The 17202-nt window shown below is 41.4% G+C and overlaps 1 protein-coding gene across 2 annotated transcripts in view; it reads right to left on the bottom strand.

Moving 5' to 3' along the window:
* Window positions 1-12586: 12586 nt before the first annotated feature.
* NPY2R (neuropeptide Y receptor Y2) overlaps window positions 12587-17202 on the bottom strand; it is a 14928-nt gene continuing 10312 nt past the window's right edge. For both annotated transcript variants that reach the window (XM_026848031.1, XM_026848030.1), the window contains exon 4: window positions 12587-14378. In XM_026848031.1, coding sequence (XP_026703832.1) covers window positions 13185-14342 — 1158 coding nt within the window. In that variant the 5' untranslated portion in view covers window positions 14343-14378 and the 3' untranslated portion in view covers window positions 12587-13184. The remainder of the gene's footprint in view (window positions 14379-17202) is intronic.

The following is a 17202-nucleotide window of genomic DNA, read 5'->3' as shown; positions in this document are numbered from 1 at the left end:
AAAAAAAAAAAAAAAAAAAAAAAACAAAAAAAATCTTTACCTAAGTTTTGACAATTTTGTCCCTGTTTCTATGGCAACAAGAACAGATGAAGGAATAACTGCCAGCCATCAACTGGATAGCTGAAATTCTGGCCAAGGCAACTGGTGGCTGATGAGGAGCTTCAGGCTCCATTTGAACTGTCCACTGGGTTGCTAATTGGAAATGGTTTCTTCTTGCAGTGAGGAGAAACAGTAAACTGCATCGTACTTATTTCATAATACTTATCAAGTATGGAGACCAGTGGATACTGCCATTAAGATAGGTGTGTCAACTCAAAATACTCAGATGAGTGAAAAGGGCACCTGGTTGATACAGGATTAACAGGGATGGGGAAAACCTCTTTTTATTACCCTTCTGTGACCATAGCTCCAATCCCTCACTGTCTCTACTACTGTACCACACAGCTGTTCTCATATAAAACTTAAGTATGAAGTGTCAAGTATAAAACTTAACCTTCTGGCCCCAAGCCCTTTACTTGTCCTTTCTATCTCCATACTGTGTACGTTCAAGTTCTCTTGTAAAAAAATCCCTTATCTTCTCATAATCCTGGTCCCAGGCATCTCCATTCCTCCTAAACTCAACTTTCTACCCCAGAGCCCCAGCCAACAGTTACTCACCAGCCTTTCTTCCCATATGCCCATGGTTGCTGGCACCTGGTGTGACTGCAACAAGGGCTGCTCTGGCTTGCAGACCCTGTTTCTCCTCTGTTCTCCCTCCTGCCTCAGGAGGGATTTCAGATATGAAAACACAAGCAGCGTTTAGCAATAATCCATCTGAACAAAGCTCCAAAGAAAGAAAAGGAGGGCATATGACAAAGTTTATCATAGCACTAATGTAGCACATTTCTTTTTATTGCCTGAAACTGAGTGTGTGAGAAGGAGAGTTCTTCAGGCTCATGCTACAACATGATATAAATGGTCTTAGTGCTACTACATGCCGTGGAGCTACACTGACCTAATTTATGGGAGCTGAGAATCTGGTTAGCAGCTTGCAGTACCTACTCTTCTGTTTGTTTGTGCTCTGCTTCAGAAAATGCCGAGTGGGAGTGTTTACCTACATTTTGTGCCAGCAAAAGAGTGCATAATATATATTTCTGCATGAGAAATGCCTTTCCTTCTTTCCCAGTGGTTCACTCCATTTTTTCAGGCATATTTGACAATATCTGACTTCTTTCTTCTCTCATTTCTCTTATAACATCCCGCCCAAATTAAACATCTTTCAGAAACACCCCCCCCAAAAAAAAAACCAAACAAGTCTCTGTCTCAGGAAACTAATAATTTTATATTAAACATAACACAATAAGTGAGGGTAAAATAAGATAATAAGACATCAGGCTTGTCTTTCGTTCTGTCTATGCAAAAGAATATTTTGGTCTGGTATAATTTTACAGAGCTCTTCAGCATGGATTTACAAACCAATCGTGACCTCAAGTGGCACGCCGTTCATCTGAATAAAATACCTGCCAAAGTACATTAGAATTGAAGTACTCCTGAGTTGCTAGGTGCCACAGTGTTCAGATATAGCAGGGTCTGCATTAAGTGTTTCCAAGATTGTAAGCAACGGGAACACATCTGTGCCTTAATAGCCTACATCTCCCTTTTACCAGTCCTGCAGTCATGCTGTAAAAATGGACTAGGAACACTACCTAGGATCATGTTTTTAAAATGAGCTGTTGTAAAAATCAATTAAGCTGTGTGTGTATTAACAGAAAATGAAAATCCAGTGAATTGTTGACTATAATAGCCAATTCTCCCTGTGTAGGTTTTGTCCTTCTTCAAGGTTGGATGATGAAACTAGGCCGTATGTGTTCAGGGTTGCCTTTCAGCTGTTTCCTCCTGAAAGGTGTCTAGTGAGAAACTGAAATCTGCAGCAGGCAGAGAGAATCAGACTTTAAATGTGGTTTTATGTGACTTTCAGACATAAAAATTAAACCATACACCCCTATTTCAAACGTTGCTTGTGCTGGACTTCTTTGGGATTTTTTTAATTGCAAAAGCAATTTCATGGTGTTTTGAAGAAACCAGTTCCCTGGTTTGTATCCATGTTATCAAGTAGGATTGTTTGGAAATGAGATGTGGCAGCATCCTTCTAGGGGAGGTGGGAAGGAAGGATGAGAGCTGTCTTGACCGCCTACTCAAGCCACCCAAATCATTTCTGAACATCAAATCCTGACTTATGGACAGCCAGGAGGGAAGTACCCAGGAGTGATCAGTGAACTGCCTCAGGAAATGCGGCAGGCTAAAAGCCTGGTCACAGGAGGGACCTTCCTGCCTGTCATGCTTTTCAGGAGGGTTATTGTGGTGAGCTTCTTGACAGGTGCTAGAGACAAGTACATGGCCTCTAAATTACCAATGGAGATACAGAAAATAATACTCATTTTCTCCAAATAACACTGCTAAAAGCTGCTCTTCGTTGACATCCTAAAGTGTAGACTCTGCTGTAAGGAAAGAAGTGTGGCAAATTACGCAAACTGAATGCTTTCCATTGACTTTGTTAGATGTTAGCGTTAGAGAGACCTGCTGATGGGACTGGGCTCTCGAGGGGCTAGTCATTCAGACTTGTTGCATCCTCAAGCATGAACCAGAACTTTACCAAGGACAACTGAGCATCTGCAACTTTTCCTTCCTGAGAATGCTCCAGCTTCTGCCTGAGAGAGTATATGCTTACTTAGGGCTGCAAGGTAGCCAGGTAAAATAAAGGCCCACAACTTAGACAACCTTCAGTCAGGGGGGTGGGATAGGACCCATGAAATTTCAGTCCGATGCTGCTGATCCTTCCTTGCAACTGAAGGAGAGCAGGCTATGTGAGCTAAATGTATGCATCTGTAAAGGTATGAAATCTCTTAAGGGGAGATTTTCAAAAGAATAAAAGGGATTTGGAAGCCTAAATTCAAAATCAGCTTTCACTGAAATTTGCCTTCCTCTATTTCTTAGCTCTTTTTGTTAACAGAAGCTGGTAGTCATCCATCAATGTTCAGTAGTAAGCACACCAGTTTGCAAGAGTTCAGATATGGACACCAAAACCAAGAATTACACGCCCACTGGTACAAAGATTAGAAATGCAGTTCAGTCTGTGTTGGAAAAAGCAGTCCTAATAATTAACTCTTTAATCTGTTTTTTGCCTCGGCAGCTGTGATACTGGATAGGTGGAACTTTAGTAGAAAAACATGAATGCAGTTTCTAACCTGAAATTATCAACATAAGAACAAAAAAGGCATCAGTGTTCTGACTTTCCCCATTTTACCTGTTTTGCTTTGATGAGTCAGCATTTCATCTGCTTTAAACAGGAAGCCCTGCTGTGATAGAGTTGTGGTTCTGTTTGCACTGTTGGCTCTTCCCTGCTGTTTAAATGTCAGTTGTTTTGGATTTGCAAAGACATAAGGCTGTAAAACAGTCCATGAAGGACTGTCACTTGTAGATCCCAAGAGGAAAATCTCTTTTGAAGCAAACTGGGGGGGGGAGATGGGCAACAAAAAGTGAAAGGGAGGGCATTTCAAGGACAGAATAGTGCTGCCTGCATCACACATAAAGGCCTGTGCATTTTGTTCCTCTGGAACCTACCTTTTCAGCAGCAGAGCCCATAAAACGACTACCCAAGGGCACCAGAAGGGACAAGAAATTTGCTGTTTTAACAGGACAAAATAGGTAAGGGAAACACCTTCTTGAGCCAAAGTTCAGTATCTTTCAAATTACTCAACTGCAGTTGACTGTAAAGGCATGAGTGGTGCCATATATATAATCTCACAGAGACAATTTCTGGCATTACCCGTATTATGTCTCAGAGAAGTAATAAACTAAGCAATAAAAATGAGGGATTGGGGTTTTTATAATGGATTGGAACAGCTATAGGAAAATCAGAGAAGTCAGAAATGAGCTGCATCATACATATGCAACACATGCATATGAGATTATGAAGTGTTCTAAGAGTTTGTCAGGAATAGCTAAATAATAAACACAAAGTAAGGTTAGAGAAAGTTATAGCCTGGTCTTATAGCCCAAGCTAGAAAGAGAGATTATGGGAGTCTAATAGTTTATCAAGAATAAGACAACACACCATTGGGGCTTCCACCTAATTTAAGAGTCAGGAAGGCAGCTTATTCTGATGTTTAAAATCAGCATTCATAGCATAGGCACAAGTACTAAAAGGGAAAGGATGATGAATGGGATAGATAAACCTGCAAGCATCCTTTCAGGGTGTATTTCAAGCTTAGGTTTTTGAATAGCAATTATGGAGGGCATTATTTTTCATTTCAATTTATGTCCTGGTAATCAATTATACACAGAGTTGGATAACAGCCCTTTTGCTTCCCCATTAGAAGAAGAAAGCAAGCAAATAAAAATGAGGATCCTGAAGGTAATGAGTTCTCTTTCTCTCCTTTTCATGCCTTCAACTCCTGTTAATTGTGCTAACTATGGATTTTCAACTTTGAAGGACACAGACTTGCCGTACAAAGTATGGCTGCCTTTGTTAAAGTCTAACCCTTTCGTCATTTTTAGTTCTGGTTGTCCTTGCAATTATTCCTCTGCCTTAAGATGACTCATGTAGGATCTCAACACTGGAGACCATAAACTGTGCATTTCTATCACTAAAGTTTCAGCAGTCACCTACAGAAACAGGAATTAATGTTACCCAGCTGGGGTTTCATCACTGCAGCATATCATACTGACTAGTACAAGTTCCATAACTCTGTGTTGCTGTGTCCCTCTATGCCAGTAACCATGCAAGTAATCATTACCTCTAAACTTAGACAGTATGTAGGCTTTAAGCCCCTTCCGACTGAAACCTCACTTTGTTTTATCTAGATGTAGATACAGATCATACACATATACACATAATATATGCACAATTCATATCTGTTACAGTAGCTATGCAAAGCAAATAACAGCAATAATGTTGGCTGGCCATATAGACAACAGGACAGAAATATTTGGGTTTTCATATTTTTGCTTTCGGAGAGCTACAGCATCCTAGTATTGGCTCTGCTATTTTTTCACAGCCACCACAACTATATTGTTGTTAGGTTGGGGTTTGAGCACAGTAGTCAGTAAAATCGTTGCTGCCAACACATTAGCTAATTCTTTGCAGAAGGATGGAGAATGTCCTTCTTTATGCAAAGGAAATTCAGACATAGAGGCTATAACTCAATAAAACTGGGCAGTGCACTGTTCTTCTGGCCCTGTATACCAGCAGTAGCTCTCCTACAAATTTTGTGGTACTCAGCTTTTAGGTTTCCTCTGCACCTTGTGTGGTGTCCCTTTATCACTCAGACATATCTTCAGAGACTTTGGAGTGAAGGAAGAGAAGTATTACAGCCCACTAGTGAAGAGTTTTCATAGCATGAACCAGTGGGTGTGTGCTGTATGTCCTGAGAGGTGGCACTGAGAGTATGTTTGAGGTCCTGTCACTGTCTATGACAGGACGGTGTGGATGACAAAGAGAACTGTGTCAGTCTTGGCCACATGATCTACCGGGAACAGTCTGGTGTGTGTGTGTGCATAAGGTCTGTCTGGGAGAGTGCTAGTTGGCAGAGTCTAAATCAGTGCCAAGGAGCATGCTAATTCAGTGGTGTGGACTCTCAGCAGCAACAGCTGTAATCAGAGGGACTCCCAGCCTGTTTCTACAGATAGTGTGGAAGCCTTCAGCTTCAGCCATCTGTCAATGCAAACTGCACCCACAGACAGGCACTGTCACAGGCAGTGAGCATGGCCCACAAGACGCCCAGCAATCCTTTTACTTGTCCATGCTCTGTTTTTTCCATCTCTTGTACAGGGATGGTAATGCTCCTTCTCTTTTGTTAAGTTGCAATATATCTGGAAGAAAAAATTGAGATGTGTTCAGGTGAAATACAGTCCACACAGTTAAAATCAGTGTTGATTAAGTGATTTTCTGAAAGGGTCTTTATTGTTTCCCACAGCATTATTCCAATAATTAAATTGGAAGTCTGATCAGACACATTTGTCTCCACAGAAAGCACAGTTAGTAAAGCTAGCAAGTATTTCTTTCCTATAGGAAAAGACAAGTGACCTAGTAGAGTTCTGCTTTTTGCTGAGCTAGTCTAAAAAAAAAAAAAAAGTCCTAAGTAAATTGATAAAGCCAAATTCATGTTTTAATTTTAAAAATCTATAGTCTTCAGCTTTCATCATAAAGCATCTTTGCTTTATAGCAATATTCATATATAAGATATGAAATCTTATTGTGTTTGTGCGCTTGCCTCTTGTAAGTAATAATATAGTTTTCTCAAAGTGTGGTACTCATAAGACTTTGTTTTTACAGCCCTGTTTCATGGCCTAATTTCAAAATAATCAGCCTGCAGTTATACTGTTTTAAACCTCGAGAATGCATGCAAACACAGGAAACTCCTGCATTGTTCTGCACAAGCAGAGTTAGATGTCCAGGCTCAGGAAATGCTCCTCCATTTTTTCCTGGTCCTCCACAGTTTCAAATGAACCTCCATCAAGTGCAAGGAAATCATTAGCTCCTCTGTTTGAGATAAAGATGATTAAGTTGCACAGTCTAAAATTTGTTATGCATATTTTTTGTATTATGGGATTTTTATGCAAAAGCGGGGAATTGATCAAGATGTCCCAGTGATGGCGAGAGCTGATTAAATCACCTGTTCCCTACAAGGAGTTCCTATCCCATGAGAGAAATTGGACCATGGAATACAACACAGTAAATTGTGGTACCTCTTCTGGGGAAGAAAGTTTGTTCTGCCCCCTCTGACCAGCAGTGCCTAAAGAAGCATCTCTTCATGCTGTGGTGACAGAGAAGAGGTTGTGCTGCTGCATACTCCCATCCCACCAGCTGCATCCATCTCTTGTCTTAAAATATTTATATTTTGGTATAACCACCTGTCAGCCAGTGGTTTTGAAAGTACAATAACATTTTCAGTTCTTACATGTAAAATATTTTTCCCTGCAGATCTCCCTTACAGTTCAGTTCTAGTATGAGTAGTAGGGCTGTTGGAGGTGTGGGGGGAGAAATGCACTGCCAAAGTGGTGGAAGCTAACCAACACTCACTTCACCTATTGCTATGAAGTGGCCATAGGCTTTTGGTGCCTCAGGTCACATCAGTGTTAGAGACAGAGGAAGGTACCAAGACCGAGCCTTAACCTAGCGCTAAGGCACACGGGATGAGCCAGCCTGAGGGGACCTCTGCCACAACTACAGTGTCACCAGCCCAGACTGACCAACCTACAGCTATCATCTCTCCCTGCACCAGTACACAGCTTCCATGTGCTCAGTACAAGGGTGTTTGTGGACACCTACTGTTAGCTGTCTTTGAGCTCTGGAAGCTGGATTATGCTGAACTTGAGAGGCAGCAGACATGTGGCACATGCACACTAACACTCTGTGGAGTCATCCGTATCAGAGCGTAACTGGGATGAAACATGACCAAACGCAACATGTGCTGCCCTCACAGCAGCATAAACAGAGATTTGAAGTGCTGAAAAATTGATTCGCATTTCCCCAGCCCAGTTGCTGGGAGGAATCCTCACGATCCACTGGGGAAGGGTGTCTCTTCCTCAGCTCCTGTCTTCAGGTTTGGTTTGGTGAGGAATGGCTGGGTAACTTGGCCATTCTCAGCTAGATGGGCTTGTCCCTAGCCATCGTGCAATGAGAGCAAGGTTAGCTCTTTCAACAGCATGGTTACCTTAAATAAATTAAAAAGTCACAGTGCTTCCAGCAAATTTTAAAATCCAATTGGGTACAAACAGCCTTAATTTTGGAGGATGCCAGTAAACAGACTGCTATTTTCTGTGCAATCTTGAAGAGAGAAATAGTTTGGCCCTATGGATGTGTAAGCATACATTCTACTGTTGAAAATGTCCTGTATGGCAGGGTTAGTAGATTATGAGATTGTGAAGTACCCAAATAAAAGTCTGTTTCATATAAACTCCAGTTGTGTAAATGCAGTTCCAGGTCCAAGAGGCAAACCACAGCTTGTTTCTCTTATGCAGTATCAGGAAAAAAAAAAAACAAACAAAAACCCCAAAACTTTAAAAGCTTTTCAAGCTAAATTGTGCCTCCATCTCTTCACATATGTAATTCCACAGTCCTTAAGTTTTATAGCTTGAAGCTCTCTTCATTTCAGAATTGCTCAGTGAAGTCTGAGAGGGGAAAGACTTTAACACAAGCACCAATTTTTTCATATATTCCATCTGAAGTGAGCTTATGAGGAGTATGTATGCATTATTCATCCCATGTACTGGCTAGAATTAATAACACATCCATTGATTCTGGTATGTTATCAGTACAAAGCTGTTTACCTATATTGCATTTAGATGAAATAATGTACAGAAACAGGTTTACTTCCTTGAGAACATGATGTGAATTTTAAGGCTCAAATGATCATGGGAATTTCTCCTCCAGGTTCCTCAGTTTCCCTGGGCAACAGTGTCCTTTGTGCATAATTGATCTATGTCTTCATTTGCTCTAGTTTCATTTTAACACGTTTCTCTTGCTGCTCAGACTCAGGGAAGAGGGAAAGTCTATAAATCAATTACATCCTCACTAGCCCCATCCTTGCTCTTTCTTGCTTGTTTCTTGAAATAACTGCTCATCCTCTGACTTTCTTACTTCTCCAGTTTTAGCAGCTTCAGATTTCCTCACTACCCTTTTATTCATTTTCTTTTAAAATAACATCCAATTTAATATTTTTTCAAAAATGAAGATGAGATATGAAAATCACTATCAATAAGCATTTATAGTACAGTACTAAAAACATGGTTCTTCAGCAACACTAATCTTGCATAGATTTACATACATAGGAGCTAGCTTCTCAGGGCAAAGAACCTGTAATTTGGCAGAAAGTAGTTCCCTTATTGTGGAGTGACATTTATAATGACACTACCAGGTAAATAACTCCGTGATCCAAAGACAAAATTCATCTCTTAAGGTCATTATCTGGAATAATATATGAAAAATCCCTGAGGGAGTTTGAAAACTATGAAGCAAGGAATTGGATTATACTAGTCCGTGAATTCAGTGATTCTTTTGTGGTCTGCCAGATAGAATGCAGATAATATTTACCATTTAGTTATTACTCTTAGTGTTATCTAACTTAAGTTATTCATATTTTGGCAACGTATGTATGTCCATTATACATTTTATACAAGACATGGTTATACCAACTGTGGGGCAACAGATAATTATTTCCAACAAACTTAACCAAACAGCTTTTGCACAGCTCTGCCATACAATTTATATATAAATAGGTATCTATACTAAACCCATTTGTTGTCCAGGCTTAGTCCCTCTATTTTAATTGCTTATGCCCTCAAATCTATTTTTTTCTTAGATTCACAATGAAATACTTTCTGCTCAGTCACAGTCTGCTGCTCTACGTGGAGATCACAATTCTCAGTGATGACTATTTTACTCATAGGGCTAGGTGAGATGGTTCAGCACTGTCCCCACATACCAAAAACCCAACTTCACTGGTCTCCCATAAGACCCTGGCAAGCTTACTCAGGATTACTTCTCCACTTGTAGTCTAATAGCTGTAGCCCTGAACAGGCAACGGGACTTTAGGACTCGTCTGGAAGCAGCACAGCATTGTGCCTGCAGTGCTGGTCCCAAGCTGCTATGTCCTCCTTCAAGGCAAAAGTGTTAAATCCTCAGGAGAGCGTATGAGTGCAGCTCTTCTGTCTCCAAGTTTGAGCTGACTTGTGCCCAGCCACTGCTGGGAGATAGGACAGGTGCAGCTGTACATATCTGATCATGTACTATGTACTCTGCTGCTGCCTAAGCCTGGAGACACATTTCTGCCAGTAAAATCTGCAAAGCATCAAGATCTGTTCTTCCAGGGAGGCCCAGAACTAAGCACTGACCAGCTAAGATCCTAGATCACAGCTGATGGGATTCATGTGGCGGACAGGTCTTTTATAAACCAACCCCAACTGAGAGCCCAGAGACCCACACAGAGATTAGCACAATGCTACTCTCCTTGCTCTCCTCCTGCCTGTATTGTGGTATCTTTATAGCAGAGGTACTCATGAAGAACATGGAGGGGCCTAACTTAAATTCTTTCTATATCTGTTTTGATATTCTTGGCCCAGAACCTGAATGTCATGGAAAGGTCATAAACACCTGCCCATAAAATCACAATATTTGATGTTTATTTTATATACAATACAACAGCTGTAAGAAGATGTATGTTGCGGCCTCAGGAGAGGCTGCAGTGTGCTGGCTAGGTCCTGGGAACTGAGGTACATTAGTTCAAATTCTTGCCCTGAATCCATGATGACACTTCATTTTGGGTACCCCACTGCCTACATGCAAATTCTTCAATGGAGGTTGCTGCTGATGTTCTTTGACTCTGTGTAAAACTTGTACCTATTCAACAGGAAAATAATACAATGCTTTTTAAAAAACTAATTAAAGCAGTAACAGGTGAATGGGTTTCTTGGATTCTGGTTCCCATTTCAGGCAAAGCAGAGGCTCCCCTGCAGACTCCTCAGTCCAGGGGTTAGAGCTTGCTTACAGGTTCATTTTCCCTTAGGGGGAAGCAAGGACAAACCCTGAGTTTTCACATACTTCTGACAGCTGGGATCTGGGGCAACTGAGGGACATTGCTACCTCATTGCTTTGATGAGAAAATGCCTAATTTTCCTACAACATGTAGGGGCATTAAAGTGCATATCTGTGTTTGTGCAGGAGCCAAGTCCCAAGGAGCGACTAAGCTATGCAACAGGCTGCGCGTGCTAGCCTGTCTGCATCCCATCTTCAAGTGCCCACGGGAAAATCCACACCCTGCAGTGGGACCCCGTGTGGAAGTTTGTGACCCTAAAGCAGACACTCACCCAGGCACCATCTTCAGCCAACAGAGAGGAAAGCAATGCAATAAATTAGCGCACCAACTTTGGCTCAACAGGATGGCTGCAGAAAAAGCTCAGGAAGCAGTAAAATAAATATACCATGAAATAGACTGAAAGATAATTTGTAATTAATCACTTTTATACAGGATGACGTAAAGCAGACTTAAAATTACGGCGAATTAGCCTGGCAATTGTAGCTTTAGCACACACTGTCATGGTTACTTCAAAACTGTCTATATACCACACTCTAACAGGCTTAAACGGGTTGAAACAGAACTTTTAAACCATTTGCTTTTTAAATAAATGAGGCTATCTGTGGCAATAATACTTTTGATGAAGGGTTCAGAGTCAACTGTAACCAATACATATGATTGATGTCCGTATTAATTGCACACTTCTGTAATCCTTCCTTGCCCATAACAGTTGTGAGCTTACATTTTGGATATTATTAATACCCGGACAAAAATAACTTGTGGACAATATCATGTTCTCAACATGGTTGAGAATTAATCTATTTTTGTAAAACTATTTAAGAATGATGGATATTTTTTCCTGCTTGAATAAACACGAGTCAATTCTCTAGACCTCCCTTCTCTGTTCATGAAAATCCAAGTCCAAATGATTTCATGGATATTTAAGATATGGTGCCAAACACTGCATACACAAAGATTAATTTCTCCAGTTGATAAAGATCTGATACCATTCATTACATTGCTAACACTTCAGTAGTGTAGTTTTGTTGTTTTTTAATTTGTAAGAGAGAACACAATGAATTTAGAAACAGCGAAAAATTGAGAGGGAAAAAAAAAAAACAAACAACCAAAAAAAACAAAAAAAAAACAAAAAAAAAAAAAAACCAAAAAAAAAAAAAAAAAAAAAAAACAAAAAAAACACCACCACCAAAACATGAGGCAGCTGAAACATAGCTGTGGAAAGAGACTCCAAGTGAAAGTATCACACTTATTTTCATTCCAGATAAGCAACAGGGCAGCTTGGAATAAACACGGTTTGAAGTTTTCTTCATCTCTTTAATGAGTTCAAAGAGGCTAAACAAAGACACAGAAGAGTTGAACATTGCTGTGTACAACACAGTAAACAGATTAAAATTTTATACCTGAGCAAAAAAGGAATTTAACTATTAACTACAGCATGCAGAGTAACTGATAAGTTATCACATAAACGTAGCATACTGTTATAAGGTTACAGTCATTCAGATGTTCTTAATTTTTACAAAGGCTAGAGATGGAAAAAGCTCCAAGACGAGTGTGTGACATAAAACCACAATGAGGAAAAGCACATTACCATCTAGCAGCCTTTCCAGAGGATCAAAATTATCTGCTGTTTTATTATCCAGGGAGAAAGCAGCAACAATTCAAAGCCTGTGGAGTTAATAACACGTTAGACATTTAAGCAGTTTATGAAGTGCTCACAGAAGACCTGAGCCTGCATCCTCGGCCCTCACATGCCACTTTAAAGCACTGCATTTGGGAGCTGTTCCCAGCACAGAATGAAAGGTAAGGATCTGCAGGGAATGACTGATCAGGTCACAGGCTCATGATTTTCTCACATAACCACGATTTTCTCAGCATAACCACAGTCAGTTCTTAAGGAATGACTTTTTACTCCATTTGATTGACCAACACCCACATTTTTTATGTAGAAACTTGACCTTTCTTCACATTTAATCTGCTGTTTGGGTGGGTTTGTTTCGCTTTTTTCTTTTTTTCCACCTAGTCCATTTCAAATGCTCTGGTTTGAAGTACTTCAGTACAAGTCAAAAAACAGTAACATATTTTTCTTCTAAATTCCTTTATCTTCCCAGAAGATGCCTGTGGGAGAGAAGGGGTCTGAAAAGTTTTGAGCTTTAAACTGCACAGCCCATTCCCGCCAGACAGGTTTCATTCTCCTGGCAGACTTCCACTGTCCCTGATCTCCATGTCCAATCTAAAAATTACCTGCTCTCACCAGTAATATTCTTGTGCTACAAATCAGCCGTTTGCCTTCCTATAGCAAAACCAGCAAACTCTGCCTTTGTCATTTAGACTTGTCAAAGAGAGATGGGAGGGATGGAAGCATCTCTTACCATGTTAGAGTCAGCCATAAACAGTCTCTCCCTTTTATTTCCTTGCAGTTGTATAGTTACATACTCTTGACACCAATCAACTCCCCTCGAATCATACCACACACCTTGACTTTCCTGCCACTTTTCTTTCAGCATTTATGAATAAAACTATGCAATAAAAATGCATATGTCAACCAGCATGGACTTATCCCTTTGTCCACAACATATTAATTTCTTCTTTAAAGTCTTAGACTTTAAAATCTTAGACATTGGTAGGTTGTGTGAAAGAGTCTCCAGGGAATTGAATCCTCTTTGCTTCTAGTTTCTTCCTGGCTTTGAAAGCTGCTGATACTTCAGGGTGGATGGAGTCCAGCCGCTGTTCGCACTGGAAGGCCGTGAGGAAGGCCGTCCTGTAGTTGTTATTCATCCAGCCATAGAGAAGGGGGTTAGCAAATGTTGAGCACATGGCAATAACATGAAACACTGTGTAGATCAGTTTGTACTCTTTCAGGTCTAACACTTGACTATCAATGTCACTGACTAGCTGGAAGGTGTGAAATGGCAGCCAGCTGACAGCAAACACCACAACCACACACACCAGCATCTTAGTGGTTTTCCGCCGCCGGTGGTGGTAGTGGTCATTCCCTGCCCCAGGGCTAACATGGTTCCTGAGCTTGGTCCAAATCCGGGTGTAGGCATAGGAGATGACTGCCAGAGGCAGCACGTACTGGATCAGGAGCATGGAGACACTGTAGATGGTGCCATAGTTGAGCTGCCCCTCCCCTGGCCACTTCTCAGAGCAGACCACAATCTTGAAGTCAGGAATGATCTCAATCAGCGAGTACTCACGGAAGATGGCCAGAGGACTTGCCAACAAGGCACTGACTGCCCAGGCAATTCCTATAATCAGGAAGCTGATCCGCTTTGAGATTTTGCTTTCCAAGTGGTAGACGATGCAGCGATGCCGATCCAAAGCAATCACAGTCAAAGTAACAGTAGACACGTGCACAGCAAGAGCCTGGGCATAAGGCACCAGGTGGCACAAGACTGGGCCCAGTTTCCATTCACCCAACAGCGTGTAAACCAAAGTGAAGGGCAGGCACAATGTATTCACCAGCAGGTCAGCCACAGCCAGATTGGCAATGAAGAAGTTAGTCACTGTGCGCATGCTTTTGAACTTGATGATCACATGGATCACGAGCGAGTTTCCAATCACCCCCAGTAGGATGATGGAGCAGTAAGCAAAGATGAGGATTATCTGCACTTCAACTAGCGTTGTGCTGTCCTTCAGTTCTGGTTTAGGGTCCAGAGCCAATTCACTGAGCGGTGTGGTGTATCTTGGCAAGTATAGCTTGGTGAACAGCTCCATTTTCATTTCATCTGTCTGGTTTTCTTCACCTACTGCTTCCAGGGGCCCCATCCTTGCAACAGCCTGGTCTAAGCAACAGAGCTGTCTCTGAAAACAAACCAGTACAAGAACATGTGGAAAAATCAGTCTGTGGTGGCTAAAACAAAAAGTAATGAGCTAAAGCTACAGCTCTGTCCTCCCCTAACCCACATTCTGCATCACAGGATTAAGAGACGATCTGTCTTAATATATTTAAATTCTGTTGCCCTTAACATTTGAAGCCCGATCCTGGAATATTATTCAGGCATGACTCCTGCTGAAAATTGGGACAGATTTCAAAAGCATTTCAAAGACAAAGTTTGCCTAAGTAAATGCAGAAGGATTATGATCCTGCTGGGCAGCATATTCTTTTTTACAATCCACTACCTAAACCTACTGCTGATTTAGCACAAACCTTCCATTAATACCTACAGGAATTCTACATGGAACGGCACCATCCAGACTGTTATTAGCATAATAATCTTTCAGATTTTCCTTAATGGAAAGTGTTTCCTTTAATGGTGACTCTAATTCTTATAGGTTTATGCCCCTCCTTAATACAAGATAACTAATTACTGTGATCTTTCTTTAAGGAGCTTCCTTTTAGGAGAGGTTGTGCCACAAGGCAAGCAAAAATACTCTAATAGAACTGAAATAATAGCATTTCTCTGAAATGACTGTGCAACCTATTCATGCTGAAATTAACTCAAGAAACAATTAAAACTCAGTTATACATAATATTTCCTTTCTGTATAATGTTTGAGAAAACACAGCTCCTTGGAGGCTGCCAATCAGGGATTCATTTCTGACTGCAGTCATAGAGAAAAGCAAATCATTCCCCTGCTGATGTCAGTAAGAATTTCACCACTGACATCAAAATCACATTCTACTGCCTCCCCCTACACAGGCTAAGCCAAATCCTATGCTGCCCTAAGACAATTCTATCCTGCCCTAAGATGGATATATGGATGTTTTACAGTTAATTGCTGACTTGGACTTCAGTCCTATGTAAAATGTGAATGTCCTCATGCAGACTGCCCAGACCATGGGTGGCATGCTAAGGGAGCACTGTGCAGCTGGGGACTCCTTGGTTTCACCTGGAAAAAAATACTAAGAAACTGCCAGTGCCCAGTGGGCTCACCGAGAAAACACCATTTGCCACTGGGGAGAAGGCCAAACCTGAGTTACTAACTCTGTTTCCCCATTCATACATTCCCTGAAGAAAGCGAGAGTAGAGACAAATGTCACTTTCCTGCCATCAGGTGTTACACATAGCTTAATCCAGTCTCAAATCCAGGTCTGTCTAGAGACAGTCTATCTATTAATGCCTTTGGTTTCATATGATTTTTAATTTTTTTTTTTTTAATGAGATCCACTTCATTGTGGGTTTTCATCCCTACCTCTGTCCCCATTAACTATCTACCAGTGACATCCCTAAGTGTGATTTCCTAACTGAGAAAGGAAGGTTGTCTACTGGTAGGGGACTGAGCCCTTCGTGTTTGCTTGCATCCCACACAATATACCAAAGAATTTCTCAGGGCAAGCTCTTTTTGCAAAAGCAACAGATCAACTGCATGAACTGAAAGGTATTTTCCCCACAACTAAAATGGTCAGAATTATGTTATACTGTTTAGTCTACATTTATTGTACAATTACTAGTGTAAGCCTGAGATGTGAAACACCACAAGATATGTGGCTGAGATGTGCTAGCTGTTTATATAACTTACCCTACAGATTTTATAGTAATACAGTTATCAACTACTAGCCTAAGCACAGGTGGCAGAAAGGGATTCCTCATCAATACACCTTTAGTCCACCAGGTTGAAAATGTAAGAGACCCACCAAAATTTGCACAGCCAAGGCTACGCAGAAGTTCAGAAGTCTGCCGAGCTTCTTTCTTCAACCCATGTAGCTACACCCAAGAATTATGCCTACATATATTATTAAAGATTTGTTGAGGTCCCAGGGCTGTTAGGTGCTCCAAAATCTCGCAGTTTTTTTCACTGCAAAATCAGAGCAGGACATATTTAGACACTATGGTAGAAGGGTGAGAGGGGAGGCAAATTTCACAGGTTTTTCCCTTCTTTGCCATTAATCCAGGCAGGAGGATGTAGCTCAGACAAAGAATGTAGCATCCCTTTCTTCCCAAAAAATATTTTCACCTGTTTCTCTAGTCCTTGACTTTCTATTGATTCCTACTTCCAAACCCCCATTTTTTTAGCAAAGCCGTCTTTTGTTCTCTCACTTTTATTTTATTTGTTACTGCCTGTTTGGGCTGATGAAAGGCATTTTGATCTTGTCAATAAGATAAAGCTGAAGGAAGGATGACCAGGGTTTCAAGCTGAAATGAGCTGGCATGTCAGTAAGTGCTGAAATAAACTGGACAAGTTTGATATTGTTGGTGGGACAGTTAAGTGGACAAAGATCTGGTGGCTTTCAGAGTATAGGGGGGAAGCCGAGGTGGCATTTGATATCTCAGGTAGTGTCTGACAGGACCCTTTCTGCACTTTTTTGGTATAAACTCTGCAGCTGATAGCATTTATTTACGCACCTTGTGTGCCGCACAGCATTGGGGTGGGTTTTTTCCAATTTTTTTTTTTTTTTTTTAGGATCAGTCAGATCCTCAGGGTGGGCATCAAATCGCATCTAACTTTCGGCAGAGCAAGGCCCGTAGAGGATTTACATCGGTTCTGAGAGCAACTAAGCGAAAAGGGTGAAATACGTGATGCCATTAGCAAGCAGCCTTTCCATCAGGACCGCAGTGCCGGCGCTAGGGAAGGCGCCGGGGTTGCTCGGGGCGAAGGTGGCGGCAAGCGAGTCTGCGGGGTGCCGCCGCTGCCCCCCGCTCCCCACACACCCGTCCCCGGGCGCTGCCCACGCCGCTGCCCCACGC

Source organism: Athene cunicularia (genome assembly GCF_003259725.1).
Source record: "Athene cunicularia isolate RWA chromosome 4 unlocalized genomic scaffold, athCun1 chr4_part2, whole genome shotgun sequence".
NCBI lineage: Eukaryota > Metazoa > Chordata > Aves > Strigiformes > Strigidae > Athene > Athene cunicularia.
The sequence above is the reverse complement of the archived record's forward strand: the minus strand, read 5'-3'. Positions and strand labels throughout refer to the sequence as shown.